The 12,871-nt window shown below is 36.5% G+C and overlaps 1 protein-coding gene across 1 annotated transcript in view; it reads left to right on the top strand.

Moving 5' to 3' along the window:
• Positions 1-305: 305 nt before the first annotated feature.
• LOC124354905 (hillarin) overlaps positions 306-12,871 on the top strand; it is a 79,985-nt gene continuing 67,419 nt past the window's right edge. The window contains exon 1 of the mRNA XM_046805702.1: positions 306-976. Coding sequence (XP_046661658.1) covers positions 422-976 — 555 coding nt within the window. The 5' untranslated portion in view covers positions 306-421. The remainder of the gene's footprint in view (positions 977-12,871) is intronic.

The raw sequence follows: 12,871 nt of genomic DNA, 5'->3' as shown, positions 1-12,871 counted from the left end.
CGAAGTTGCGCTCGTACAAAGCGGCTTGGCGGGTGAATGGAGACAAGATGTTTTCGCAATGGAGAAAGGCAGGATCTGCTGTGAGGTCGGAGCTGAATGAGTGTGCGCTAGCAAGGGGTAGCATATCTACTACTACTGTAGGGGGCTGTTGTGGGTAGCAAGATACTATCTGTCGGGCCGGACAATGTAGGGTCGGGCGAGCGGTGGAGACAGAGGCGAACGGTGTAACAAATTACAGGTGTTTACAGGTGAGCAGTGGCGTTGGAGAGGGGGGCGGAGAGGGGAGAATGAGGGGCCTTCAGCCGTGGCCACCAGTTCTGACGTTGCCGCCGTCCCAACATGGCCGCGTGCTGCGCCCCCCGCGACGCGTAGAAGTGCAGTGGTGTCGGTGTGTCTCGGTCGTGCGATTCCTCCCCGATCGATGAAAATGTATCGGATGAACTTTTACGAGAGCACTTGCCTGCGGTGCGACCAGACCGTGTACCAGGTGGACAGGGTCGGACCGCTCAAGGACTTCACGTTCTTCCACAGTGGCTGTTTCAAGTGTGCCGTGTGCGGGACCAAGCTGACGCTGAAGACCTACTACAACAATCAGCACCGTCAGGAGGACAAGGAGGTCTACTGCAGCAGCCACGTGCCCAAGATAGGCCCGGGACATCTGGACGGGTCCGCAGTCGGGATACGTTCCGCTCTCAATGTACCCAGATCCACGAACTTTGTCAATGAACAGATACGAGGCAGCGGGAAGGGCACTTTTGACGCGGAGGCCCTCAATATTCGCCCCCATTTGAACGGCCACTCCAACCACCCAAATCACCAGTCGCCGCATCACCACCACCCTCAGTACCAACACAATGACAGCTACCAGTACGGACGGTTCGACGCCAGTGCTCTTCATATCGCCCATGCTCTTCGGGCTACGGAGCTACAAAAGTCTTACAACAAAGTCAGAGAGAAACCTATTGAGTATTACCTGGTAAGTACACAAGTATAGTTGTCAAGGCTAGGGCTTGATTAGCAAAGTGTCTCGTATGAAGATAAGGTTATCGTGAATGAAGTACCGAACACACAAAGTTATCTGTGTGATTCATAATAACAACCATAAGTTCCCCTACTAATCAATACCATGTTACGACAAGAATGTAATCAATTAGGTAACACGACAAGAATGCTTTCGCCAAAATAGTTTTTAATAAGTGTCTACTCTCGAAAAGAAACTTTGGTGTGAAATGTGGCAATATTTGATTACTTTAGCTCATGGGTAATTTGGCTGCCATCATGAAGCTAATATGACAGTAATTTGTCTCTAATACACAATTTTCAAAACTATAATTTGCCCATAAATAGTATTATAGTCATTTACTCGAAAAGAGTTTATAAAATTGTCATACATGAATCCCAAAATACTTTATATTCTTTATAAACTTACTTATATACTTCAACTCTAATTGATTTCAAAACAGGCAAAACAAGCAAATAAAAATATAACTGTCGTTCTACTTACTAAATAACAGCAATCTATGTACCTGGCTAGTTTCACTACCTACTTCTAATCCACTCTAGAACGTTAGTCTCTTTATCTCCTTCTGCACCGTTGTATATAGATTAATAATTAGCTTCTATTATTCAATTAACTCAAACATGAAAAAGTGTTGCTTTTTTTATAATCACAATTACAGATTAGTCGCACAAATTTTATTTACTTTTGGGGTTTGGCAATAACAAGAATACCGTCACATAATAGTACTACTTCAGTTAAAACAAACCTCCAAATTTACAGAGAAATCCCGTAGAGCGCCTCTCTTTCCAGCCAATTCCATTAAATGCTTGAATTAAATGCATAGTGGAATAATCATGGAGGAAGTGACTAGGGATTTCGGCGATACATTGACAATGCTTGCACCTTTTCAAGTAATCTATTGCAGGAGGGATCATATCGAATGCTATGTGGCACAGGAGTTTAGGAAGGAGAGGACATGTCACTTATTAGTTGTTATAGCGAGTCCGATATACTGTCAGTCCCAAATATATTAGTAAACAAAACACAACAAACTCGCACAAACAACAATAATGCTATGTAGCACAGGAGTTTAGGAAGGAGAGGACATGTCACTTATTAGTTATAGCGAGTCCGATATACTGTCAGTCCCAAATATATTAGTAAACAAAACACAACAAACTCGCACAAACAACAATAATACTATGTAGCACAGGAGTTTAGGAAGGAGAGGACATGTCACTTATTAGTTGTTATAGCGAGTCCGATATACTGTCAGTCCCAAATATATTAGTAGACAAAACACAACAAACTCGCACAAACAACAATAATACTATGTAGCACAGGAGTTTAGGAAGGAGAGGACATGTCACTTATTAGTTGTTATAGCGAGTCCGATATACTGTCAGTCCCAAATATATTAGTAGACAAAACACAACAAACTCGCACAAACAACAATAATACTATGTAGCACAGGAGTTTAGGAAGGAGAGGACATGTCACTTATTAGTTGTTATAGCGAGTCCGATATACTGTCAGTCCCAAATATATTAGTAGACAAAACACAACTAACTCGCACAAACAACTATAAGAACTGCGCGGATCCTTGACGAGTAATGCTAATCACCGTGTCAACGGCAATGCGCAGGCAGATCTTGTGCCTATCTCTTTTCCTCTCGTTCCTTATCTCCTTGCTATAGCATAAATTAGTCCAAAGATACTAGAACACCGATGTAATGACGAATCCAGCTGAGACTGTACGTTTAAGCAGTTTTACAGTCAAATAAGATGACGTATGTGGATTGCAATAAAAACTTTATACATTCCCACACTAGACAAATAGATTCACACAAGTCGTATTCGCGTTTCGAGCCCAACTACAGACTCACTTCCAACTATAACGCAGGAAATTACAGCCAGTGCAGTAACTACAGTGAAAGGAGGCTGGACACAGTTGACGTCCCGGCCACTCAGCTGTTATTGTTGTTATCTCACGACGGCTTGAGTAGCGACGGGAGAGGCTAGAGGACCACTGCGGAATGTAGGCAAAGTTTGCATAACCGCGCCAGGTTCCGGGAACTCACCAGTCGCATCTCCTCCTCCAGAAACTGGTTTCCGATGGCAGCGCACCGCCACTGCCCGCTCCTCGTTGGGCCTCTCAGACTGTCACGGAGCTCAATCTACTCATTACTTAACATCACTATTAATTAATTGAGTAACCCTGCGTTTTTATATTTCCTCGCTCTAAAATATTAAGCGTTTTTTGAATTTTTACTATGTACGTGTTGATAACGGTTCATGTCACTTTCAGCGTTAAAGTCTCTCTGTCTAGCCTCAACTGATCTAGCCGTCTTATGTAAACACTTCATAAAATCTGGCTGATAACGATTCCTTTTGGATGCATTACTTTTGTGTATCTTCCTTCTATTCGGATCACGATTTGTTCCTTTATATTTATTTATCTTGTACCCTGGAACTAATTAAATTTAAAGACTATTCTTATGATCTATTCGACCAGTGTTTCAATTGAATCCGTATAATTTGCTAAATAATAATATTAGCTCACGTAATCTTTTTAATATTTAAAATGTGCTAACGGGTCAACCCATCCATCCCAATATAAAAATAATCTTTTAATTATCGGTTTATACTTGGCAGAAGGATTCAGTAATCCCCAACCACTAACAGGACAATAACCATCCCCCTAGATGGTGCGGGGTAACTCTTGCGGTCTCGCTAACATGTTTTACAGATTGGCATATACAACAATAGTTGACTTACCATTTTGTCTTTTTATTTTAAATGTAAATCTTCTTGACCAAATAAGAAAAAATCAATAATTATGAAAATTAGAACTATTGAAAACTGCTAAACAGAGAAATGTTATCCAGCATGTGTGAATTAAGTAATGATTATTTAAGAAATCCACCATAATCTCTGCACTCTAATCTACCTGCCTTCTCCTGGATATTTTCCACACGAACCCAAAACACGGAAGCCATCGTCACATTGTTATCACAAATAATCGTCATTTAATTCAATGAGCTGTTTTGCATTTAATTTCTGTATTTCTGTTCTTGTAATCTTGACGTAATCATCTTGTAACTTAACTAATTGTGAACACTCGAAATCATATCTTACGACAAAATCGTTTAACTGTTTCCTAAGTTTATGCACTTTCAATCAATGCCATAATATCTTCCATTGACATGTGAACTGCAACAATCAAATATTTTACCGCAAATACAGGTTTTATGACAAAATTCATTTAAGGCATTCATCACTTAATATTTATTTCCGTTAAAAACTGGAATTAAAAGTATAATTTCGGTAATAGTTTGGCTGTGATATTTCCGGTGATGTGAGAACTCCAACAGGCTATGGTAGATCCAAATCGGAAAAGTCCTTAGTATGTGATGACGAAATAAACACAGATCTTTAATAAGGCACTAAAGCATTTAAACATGTGAGCTGCCGTGTAAAAATGATATGCTACCAATTATTTTTACATTGTTAGCTTTGGTAAATAGGAATATTTTTTCTTCACAATATTACCATTGCTAATTTTTCAACAACCATAATTCAAGGTCGTCCTGCAATTTTAAGTAGGACGAACTACTCAAACCCCAGAATTATTATTAAACCTTTGAAACAACGTTTCAAATGACAAAGTCCATCCCTTCAATAACATTTGCTGGTATAGACACTTTATAAGGGCTGAACTGAGACGCAATAAAAATTAATTTCATACAGATTTACCTCAAAGAATCCTCAATATATTATCTCAACGTAGCTGAAAACATGACCACACTACCATATATAATCAATATAATATTAAACTTGACAAGATTTAGGGCAGTGGGTAACCCATTCATCGTAACCGTTCTCTATAGTCGCCTTCTTAGAATTCAGCTGTGACACTGCAGTCACTGGAGTCAGAGTACAAGGTCAGGAGAGTCATGAGCCATTTATAGGCTGCTATGGTGTGAAACGCCCTCTATTCATCCCACGCCATCGGTACTGTGTATTACCTCTGTTTAATACTACTAGTCAGACCTTTCACGCACTTAGTATATTTGACATATGATATATGAAATGTTATATTACAATACTTTAAAGTTTCTGTGTTCGGATATTCATTCAAACTAACAATGTTATAAAAATATACTAAAAATTATCGTGGGAACTGATGTTGAAATAAACTTTACTTTTTTTGAACAAAAAACATTCCAAATTTGACTCATGGAGTTAATGTACGAGTAATTGTAGTGGCTTATAAATATTCATTGAATTTAATCTTACAGCCTGACAAATCGATTAGCCAAAGGTATTGGATTAGCTTAATAAAAAGTCAAATTCAATAAATATTGATCGAATTTCCACATTAACGCGATAAAATATGAGCAGCTTGTATCCAGCTAAATCCCCATGTCCAATTTTCTCAACAGATTTATGTCAAAACGGTTCAGATTTAAAAGGGTCTAATCCACAGTGAAATGTTATGATTCATTTATATAACGGGAGCATGAAACGTGTTATAAAACCTGCCATTAGTCCAGTTGTCCAGACAGTTTAGTAACAAAGCTGATCTGGTTCCTGTTCTGACGTAAGGCATTTAATATTTAACAGTAGCGAAATCTGGACCGCTGAAAATGATAGTGTACTTGTGAACTGGTTTTTGAAAAGCTAGTCCCAAGTCTGTCGTCCTGGTGCCTACTTTGAGAGATATACCTAATACGTGAAAGGTTATTATTTACTTGGTTTCAGTACCCAAAATCACTATGTTATAATTAAATTTATTACATTTCGTCCATATGGATATTTATTACAAATTGTCCACACCAGATCAGTATATGTAGATGCTATGAAAAGATTGGGAAAGAACTTAAGTAGGCTACTATAACTTAATGACTTCCCAAATTGGGGTAGCCTTCGAAGCCTGGGAGAGTATTATTAACCGATCCCTACCAATTCTAGAACAAGAATTGAGCGGTTCATTTATGTGCATGCGAAATTCTTGTACAGAAAGATAAAAAATTGCAAAAACTTATCAAGTCTCCTGATTTTAAGGTGGTTCAATCGGTCAAGGACGTAGCCAGGAAAAACTTTGGCGGAGGTCCAGAAAACTAATATTTTTCCGTAGTGGACAGAGAGGCCTCATTTTGTTCCTTAAAAAGTAGTCTACTTGACAACCTTTTTTGTTGAGAATGACATTTCAGCAGTACATGTAATTAGTACTGAATTATTTAAATTATAATAATCGTTTACTAAAAAAGTAATTGAAAAATTGAATATTTGGGGATCCGGACCCCTTGGATCCCCTCGCTGGCTACGTCCTGACAATAAGTTTTCGGTTGGATTATTTTTTCATTATTTACAAACCTTTTTTTACAATCTTCTATGTACCTCCCTTGAAGACAGTAAAATTAGAAAGTTATTCCACGAGGGATTTTAGGCCTTTGAATTATTCTAGTATTATTATAATCACTAACTATTCCTCTATATTAGTATAACATTTATTGTTAGTCATAGAATCTTTTATATTGACGCACTGAAATAGTTGTTAAAACTGAGAAAACTATGTACTAACGATGCAGATATTCTTCTTGTAAAGACATTTTCTAATTAACGCTTTAGGTCGCCGTACACCGGCATAAATGTTGACCGATAACTAACCGTTCATATTTTGTGAAATGAATCTTAATGCAATATGTTAATTTAGTTCAATTTTATTTTATCATGCTATGGTATTATATTAATTATTCACTTACTGACGTCAATGAATACATATATTAATAATCACATGTAAACGACAAGGAAATGATCAATTTATTTCTCTTCTCAATAAATATTACACTGAACAAATGTAAGAAAATAAAAATGACAAGAACAATTTCGAGCTACAATATGAAATTCGTACGCAATCATAACTGTGAACAGTTGTGAACCTCATCAATATGCTATTAAGCGTATCTGTTTGCATCTGCGTCTTTATACATTAATTAATAATCAATTAATTCGTCACATCATTAGTATAATTGGATAAATACCTTAATTATTAGTAACACAATATCCGGTATGCAATTGCAATAGAAAAACCAACATTTTTACAGTATAGACTATGATAAAATATAATAATTTTTATTAGATGCGGTCAGTATAACAGTATTAAGGAAATACAGTATTAAATCTAAATGGCGATTCGTATCCCACCAATTATACAATTTATCACTTTCCCTTGTTACAATTATTTATATTCTTCGCTAAATATTAAATTTCTTACAGCTAATTTTGTTTATAAATCATCCTATAGTCTATCGTAACTTATACTAAATGCAAAACAATTTTGTACAAATTTCTTCTAGTTGGTAGCTTACAATAAATATCAACAAACTCAATTTTGGAAATTGAGTAATGTTGCTAATTGAAATTGAAGAAAATATTTTACATTTGTTCGGTTCTGACCACTGCACAGTGGAAGCCATAAAACCCCTGCAATAGGCGCTGTTTCCTATTCTTTCAGTTTGTATTGTGTGCCTCTCATTGGCCAATAGACCTTTTTTTATTTCTAAGCTACTTGAAAATGTATTTTGTATAAAATTATACCCATTAAAATAAAAATAAAATTCATGGTAATAACTAGTGTAAATGTTTTACAATAACACAACATTTTGCACTATTTTTAACTTGTTTCTATATTGAATCACAAGTATTTTTTATTGTAAGGGAACGTTTTTAAATTATGTATTTTTGCTTATTATATTACAATAATTATGCTTAGTCAAAATAAATTAATAAATTAACACATACTGCTCATCAAGTACAACGTGTTCCACAGTTTTAAAAGTTTCAACCTGAAAGTAACTTTAAATATTTTAAATTCCTTATTTCATAGTTACTTTGCCAGTATTACAATCAACGTAATACATATTTTGGTTTCGTTCCAAGATTTTTGACAGTGAAGTATTCCTTCAGAATCCATAAAGCTTCGACTACTTCAATTATTATATTCCTTCATTTATCTTTTTCGCCAAACATTGCTACACGAAGTCCTCCGAAACCTGGAATAATATTGGAAAACGAGAAAGTGGTTAGGTCCAAGATCGATTATGAGGAAGTTCTGCACCATGTCCTCACGTGCGTGTGTGTGAGGCAGGTCCGTCACTGACCAGGCCCGAGAGGGCGAAGTCACCCGATATTGGCCCGGTTCTTGACCCCGAGCTTGCTGCGCTGGCGGGAAAGTGTATTTGGGAGTGAAGAGGCTCGGGTTGCCGTGAGACAGTCCCACGTCCTGTCACGCTCGCTGGCTCACGCCGCCATCTTGGCTCAGGTAATTGCTGCCCTAATTGTTTACTTTGCGACCAGGTGACGATTGGCTGTGAGTATGCAGCTGGCACGTCGTGAGTGTTAGTTGTGAGTGACCCGTGTGTTTGTACTTTATTAGTTATGTGACAAACACCTGCTCGTGGTTTCAGCTGATGGAAAGCTCTAGAAATCAAATTTTCCTATTTTGTTTTCCCTCCATCTATCCAACAACGGATATCAAGGGTTTAATATCTAAAAAGCTTGGAAAGTTTAAGATGGCCATAACAGATAGTACCTCCAATATGTTCTCTGTCAATTATATGTATACACTATTGGAGAAGTGTGTAACATCTTGTTGTCCAGGAGCCGAGAGTCAATGATTTGGTGGAGGTCGAAGTGGGGAGGTATTAAAAGGGTTAAAAATATGAAAGATGATTTTTTTTCTCAGATTACATTTTCCTTAGCTAGGCACAATTAAAACCGACCGCCAGACAACTAGTAAAGAGACTGAAAGCCACCACTTTAAGATTGTGTGTGCATATTATGAGGACTCTGGATTTAACGTGTATTTACATGTCTGACGATTGGTTTTAAATGTGCCCAGCTAAGAAAAATGTTATCTTAAAAAAGTTATTATTTCGCAACACTTTTGATACCCTCGCATATTGGCTTCGACCAACACTAGCATGGCTGATGGTCAATTTCTTTCTTGGATGAAATTTCTCTATTGATTTCTAGAAAAACAAGGTTGTGTCGAAATTTTGTCGACATGTGCTGTCATACGCCTCAGTAACAGGTTTAAAATTGGGGAAGAAATTATTGGAATAAGCACGATCCTGCCACAGCCCGGATGCGGGCCATTCGTTAAACACACGTGTATCTGTTTTTACCTGGTGAGGCCTAGTGACTACAACATACCTGACCTGTGTACCTTGACGAATACGAGTGTTTGGCTTACTTATCTGGGTGAAGTTAGGCCTTAGATAGGGCAGATCTAGAAGTTTAGCTTTAGGGTCGGTAGGACGGTTGACCCTCAGAGTAGAGCCATCTTTAACCAAAAACATAAAACGTAAATTAGTAGGGTACAATGCATAATCACATTCAGAGGTTTTGTCTTGCCGATTGATACAAATATGAAATTGTCTTTACAAGAGCTAATTAATTCGTTCGCAGTCGAATCTAACGTCTCTGCAAAAATAGTTTGTGACAGATTTACTATTAGAAGAGAGATAATAAATTTAACTAGATAAAACTTGAGTCAACCTTGACCATATTAAATGGTCACGTAATTTCCCGTTATAATGTAAATGGAAACTTCATTATAAGTACATTGTACTAAATTTCTCTCCGTCGCGTTCAAATATGCCATGGCTAGACGAGTAAATGATTACTTATTAATATTCAGAGTAATAATGAAACCGGCTTAATTAGTGTAATCGTATCAAACTTGTTAATATTACTTTGTGGATCATTACTGCCGGGAGGAAAGCGCATTCCGCCAGCTGGAAAGTATAACGGCACTCATGTAGACATCCTGACCTCGATAGATTACATTATAATTACATATACACAGTACGGTATAGACACAATCTTATATCACTTTCTGTATTTAAGATACTACATTATAATAAAGTTTCTTAAGGAAAATTGTAACATATTATGCTACTAATATTCCGGCATTCATACAGGTATAAGCGAATAATAGTAATAAACATAAGTTGCAATATCCTGCTAAAAGGCCTGACTGATCTTACATTTATATTAAAAGCACGGCTTTGTATGTCAAAGATTTTTAAAGGTACAAGCAATGCATGGAGGCTTATCTTCGTGATTGGCAATAATTTAACAAGACATAGTAATATTGTACGTTTGTCTAAAAACCTATTTGATGTACAAAATGCAAAGATTTGCATAGGTCGTATTATTAAACAATTATTGCATTATTGAATAATTTTTCGGAGAGGCAGTTAATTATGAAATATAAATAAATATCTTAATCAATATGAAACATTATTGTCAATATTTTAGTTATTAAGGCCATCTTTATCTATTTAGTGTAGGATATTTTATAAACATAACTAGGACTTTGCGCGTAAAAACATATAGATCATATATAGGTAATGAGAGATGATGAATTTATTTTAACGGTATTTGAATTATTTTTACAACATGTTACCAAAATATTAACATTTTGGAAATTTTTAAACATTCCCATATGCATGCCTATCATTTTAATTTACAAAATTAAATAAAATCTCCAATAAGATTTAAAATGTGTTGTCTATATTTTAAATGCATTTGAAAAACATAAAAATGGATGAATTTCTATTGAAATAAAAATCCATCCATTTTTATTTTAATACACATTTAGGTTGTTAATTAAGTTTCAGCAAAGGTAAAATATAGGTAAACATATTAAAACAGATGTATCCCTTTGAGTTAGAATATAAGCTGAACTCCGAATTCTTGTTGATTCAATTTTTAAAAGGAACCAAGGCAATGAAAGTGGAATATTTAAACGCGTATTTAAATCAAGTAATGAGTGAGGATATATTTTATTTTGAGCGTTCCCTGTTTTGAACTCCATAATAAAATCATAATTATGCAACTTACTCATCGCGCCCTCTGAAGTTGACAGAAACGTTTCATGAAATAGACGTATGTGTCAAGTTGAGCTTCGTTTTATGGATCATAACGAGACATGAATGCGTCATAAGATATATTAATTTTTGACACTTAATAATATTTACTTCAGTTAGGTGAGCCGAAATATTTTGTGTCACACACAGATTAAGTATCACAGTAACAACAGAAATTGTTATCTAAATTAGGAGTTTATTGACATTTAAGTTATATTTTATCTTTTTTTAAACTTTTATTTGTAGAATATTTTTTCTTAAGAATGATCACTTATGGTAAAAGTGATACAAGTAGCGTCATTATTTACAGCTTACTATCTTGCATTTGATGAAAAGTACTCCCTAAACATGGTATATGCTTATTTTTATTAAAGTGACATGGATAGATTTGAATGAATCACGGGTATAAAATAGGCTACGTGTATGAAGCTCGTACCGAATGTTAACCTTGGACTGGAATTTCACTGTTATTTTGTTTGTAATCATATATATTATGCTACCTCTCTTTTTGGTTATTGCTATGTTATCTTTGGAGGATATCTTCTACAAACACTCTTCTCCTCTAGACAAACGATGAATTCCAGGAAAAGATATTTAAGCGCCAATGGAAATCCCTTTTTCCAGGTAAAGGCGCTGAACTATGACAGCAAAGGGCTCGCGTGCGCAAACGTAGTAGGATGGCTGACGGAAATGAGCCACCATACACACTCTCACATCAATATGGCCGTGGTTTGATATTAACAATATGTATGTTATAACTAATCCCGGATGTATCCGTGGTGAGGAGAGTAGTAAGACGTGATATGGTTTAAGGAAGAACCGTCAGGTCACAGTGATAAATTTTCAACAGTGTCATTGTAAGCCAAAACCGAAAGGAACAGATGTCGCCTGTACTGCCAGTTTGGCTTGAAATGTTGGATTTAACAGTTCTGCATATACATTCCAACAAAGCCTGTTGGAGACTACTGCCTGTTGCATACGCCACTCAAAATTGGCACGAACTCGAGTGTCAGGGTATTGTTGAGACCCAGTGAATGCTGGTTCGTGTTTGGACTGTGGAGAGAGACAAATGATCGTTAATACTGAAGAGGAACATTAAGGCGGCCACCTGTGGGTCACTGATATTCAGGTGACAAGTGGAATGCAAGGATGAGTTGTTCCATGCTATGAATGTGGCCACATATCAATAACTGAGGTTCAATCTGTCTCATAAGTACTACGTGGAGGAGAACATCGTCTTCTTGTGGTTGGTCTGTGGCACAGAAACAGGTACTTGTTGATACTGAAAAAGCCATCTTAAATTCCGGTGTGATCTGTAAAAGATACACGGCCACATATGGGTCATTGATATTCAGGTGGCAGGTGGAATGCAATGCTGAGTTGATCGATGCTATGAATGTGGCCACATATCAATAACTGAGGTTCGACTTGTCACATCTACAACGTGAGGCCACTGATAGCTTCACAAGCATGATCTTGTCGCCTAAAAGTGTGGATATGTTATTTAGTTTGAACCTTAGATCGTGTGTCATCAACGAGGCAACCGTGTGAACTTTAATAGTGGGCAAAATAAACGCCAAATTTGTGTCGTGTTTTTTTTGTTTACGCAGTTCGTATGCCTATCCAAGTGGAAGATTTGAGTATAGGATAAGATTTCAGAATTGTTTCCTGTATAATGTTCCCATTGTGTTAGTTTATTCTTCCGACAATTTTTAAACTCTGTTCCAAAGCATTAACAAATAACAAGAAATCCAGATTTTATCAAACATGAATCTACACCATACTTTTACAATCTGCATATTTAGTTCAAAAGGTGGTTCTTAGGGCTGGTTAATCCATAAATCGTTATATCAGACAAAGTGGAAGGGTTTCATTCAACTTTATTAGGTGAAATTGATTAAAATTAATGCTTATCAGGCCGTTGTTTCTT

The sequence above is a fragment of the Homalodisca vitripennis genome, chromosome 2 (genome assembly GCF_021130785.1).
Source record: "Homalodisca vitripennis isolate AUS2020 chromosome 2, UT_GWSS_2.1, whole genome shotgun sequence".
NCBI classification, from domain to species: domain Eukaryota; kingdom Metazoa; phylum Arthropoda; class Insecta; order Hemiptera; family Cicadellidae; genus Homalodisca; species Homalodisca vitripennis.
Note: the sequence above shows the minus strand (reverse complement) of the source record. Positions and strands in the feature narration are given on the sequence as shown.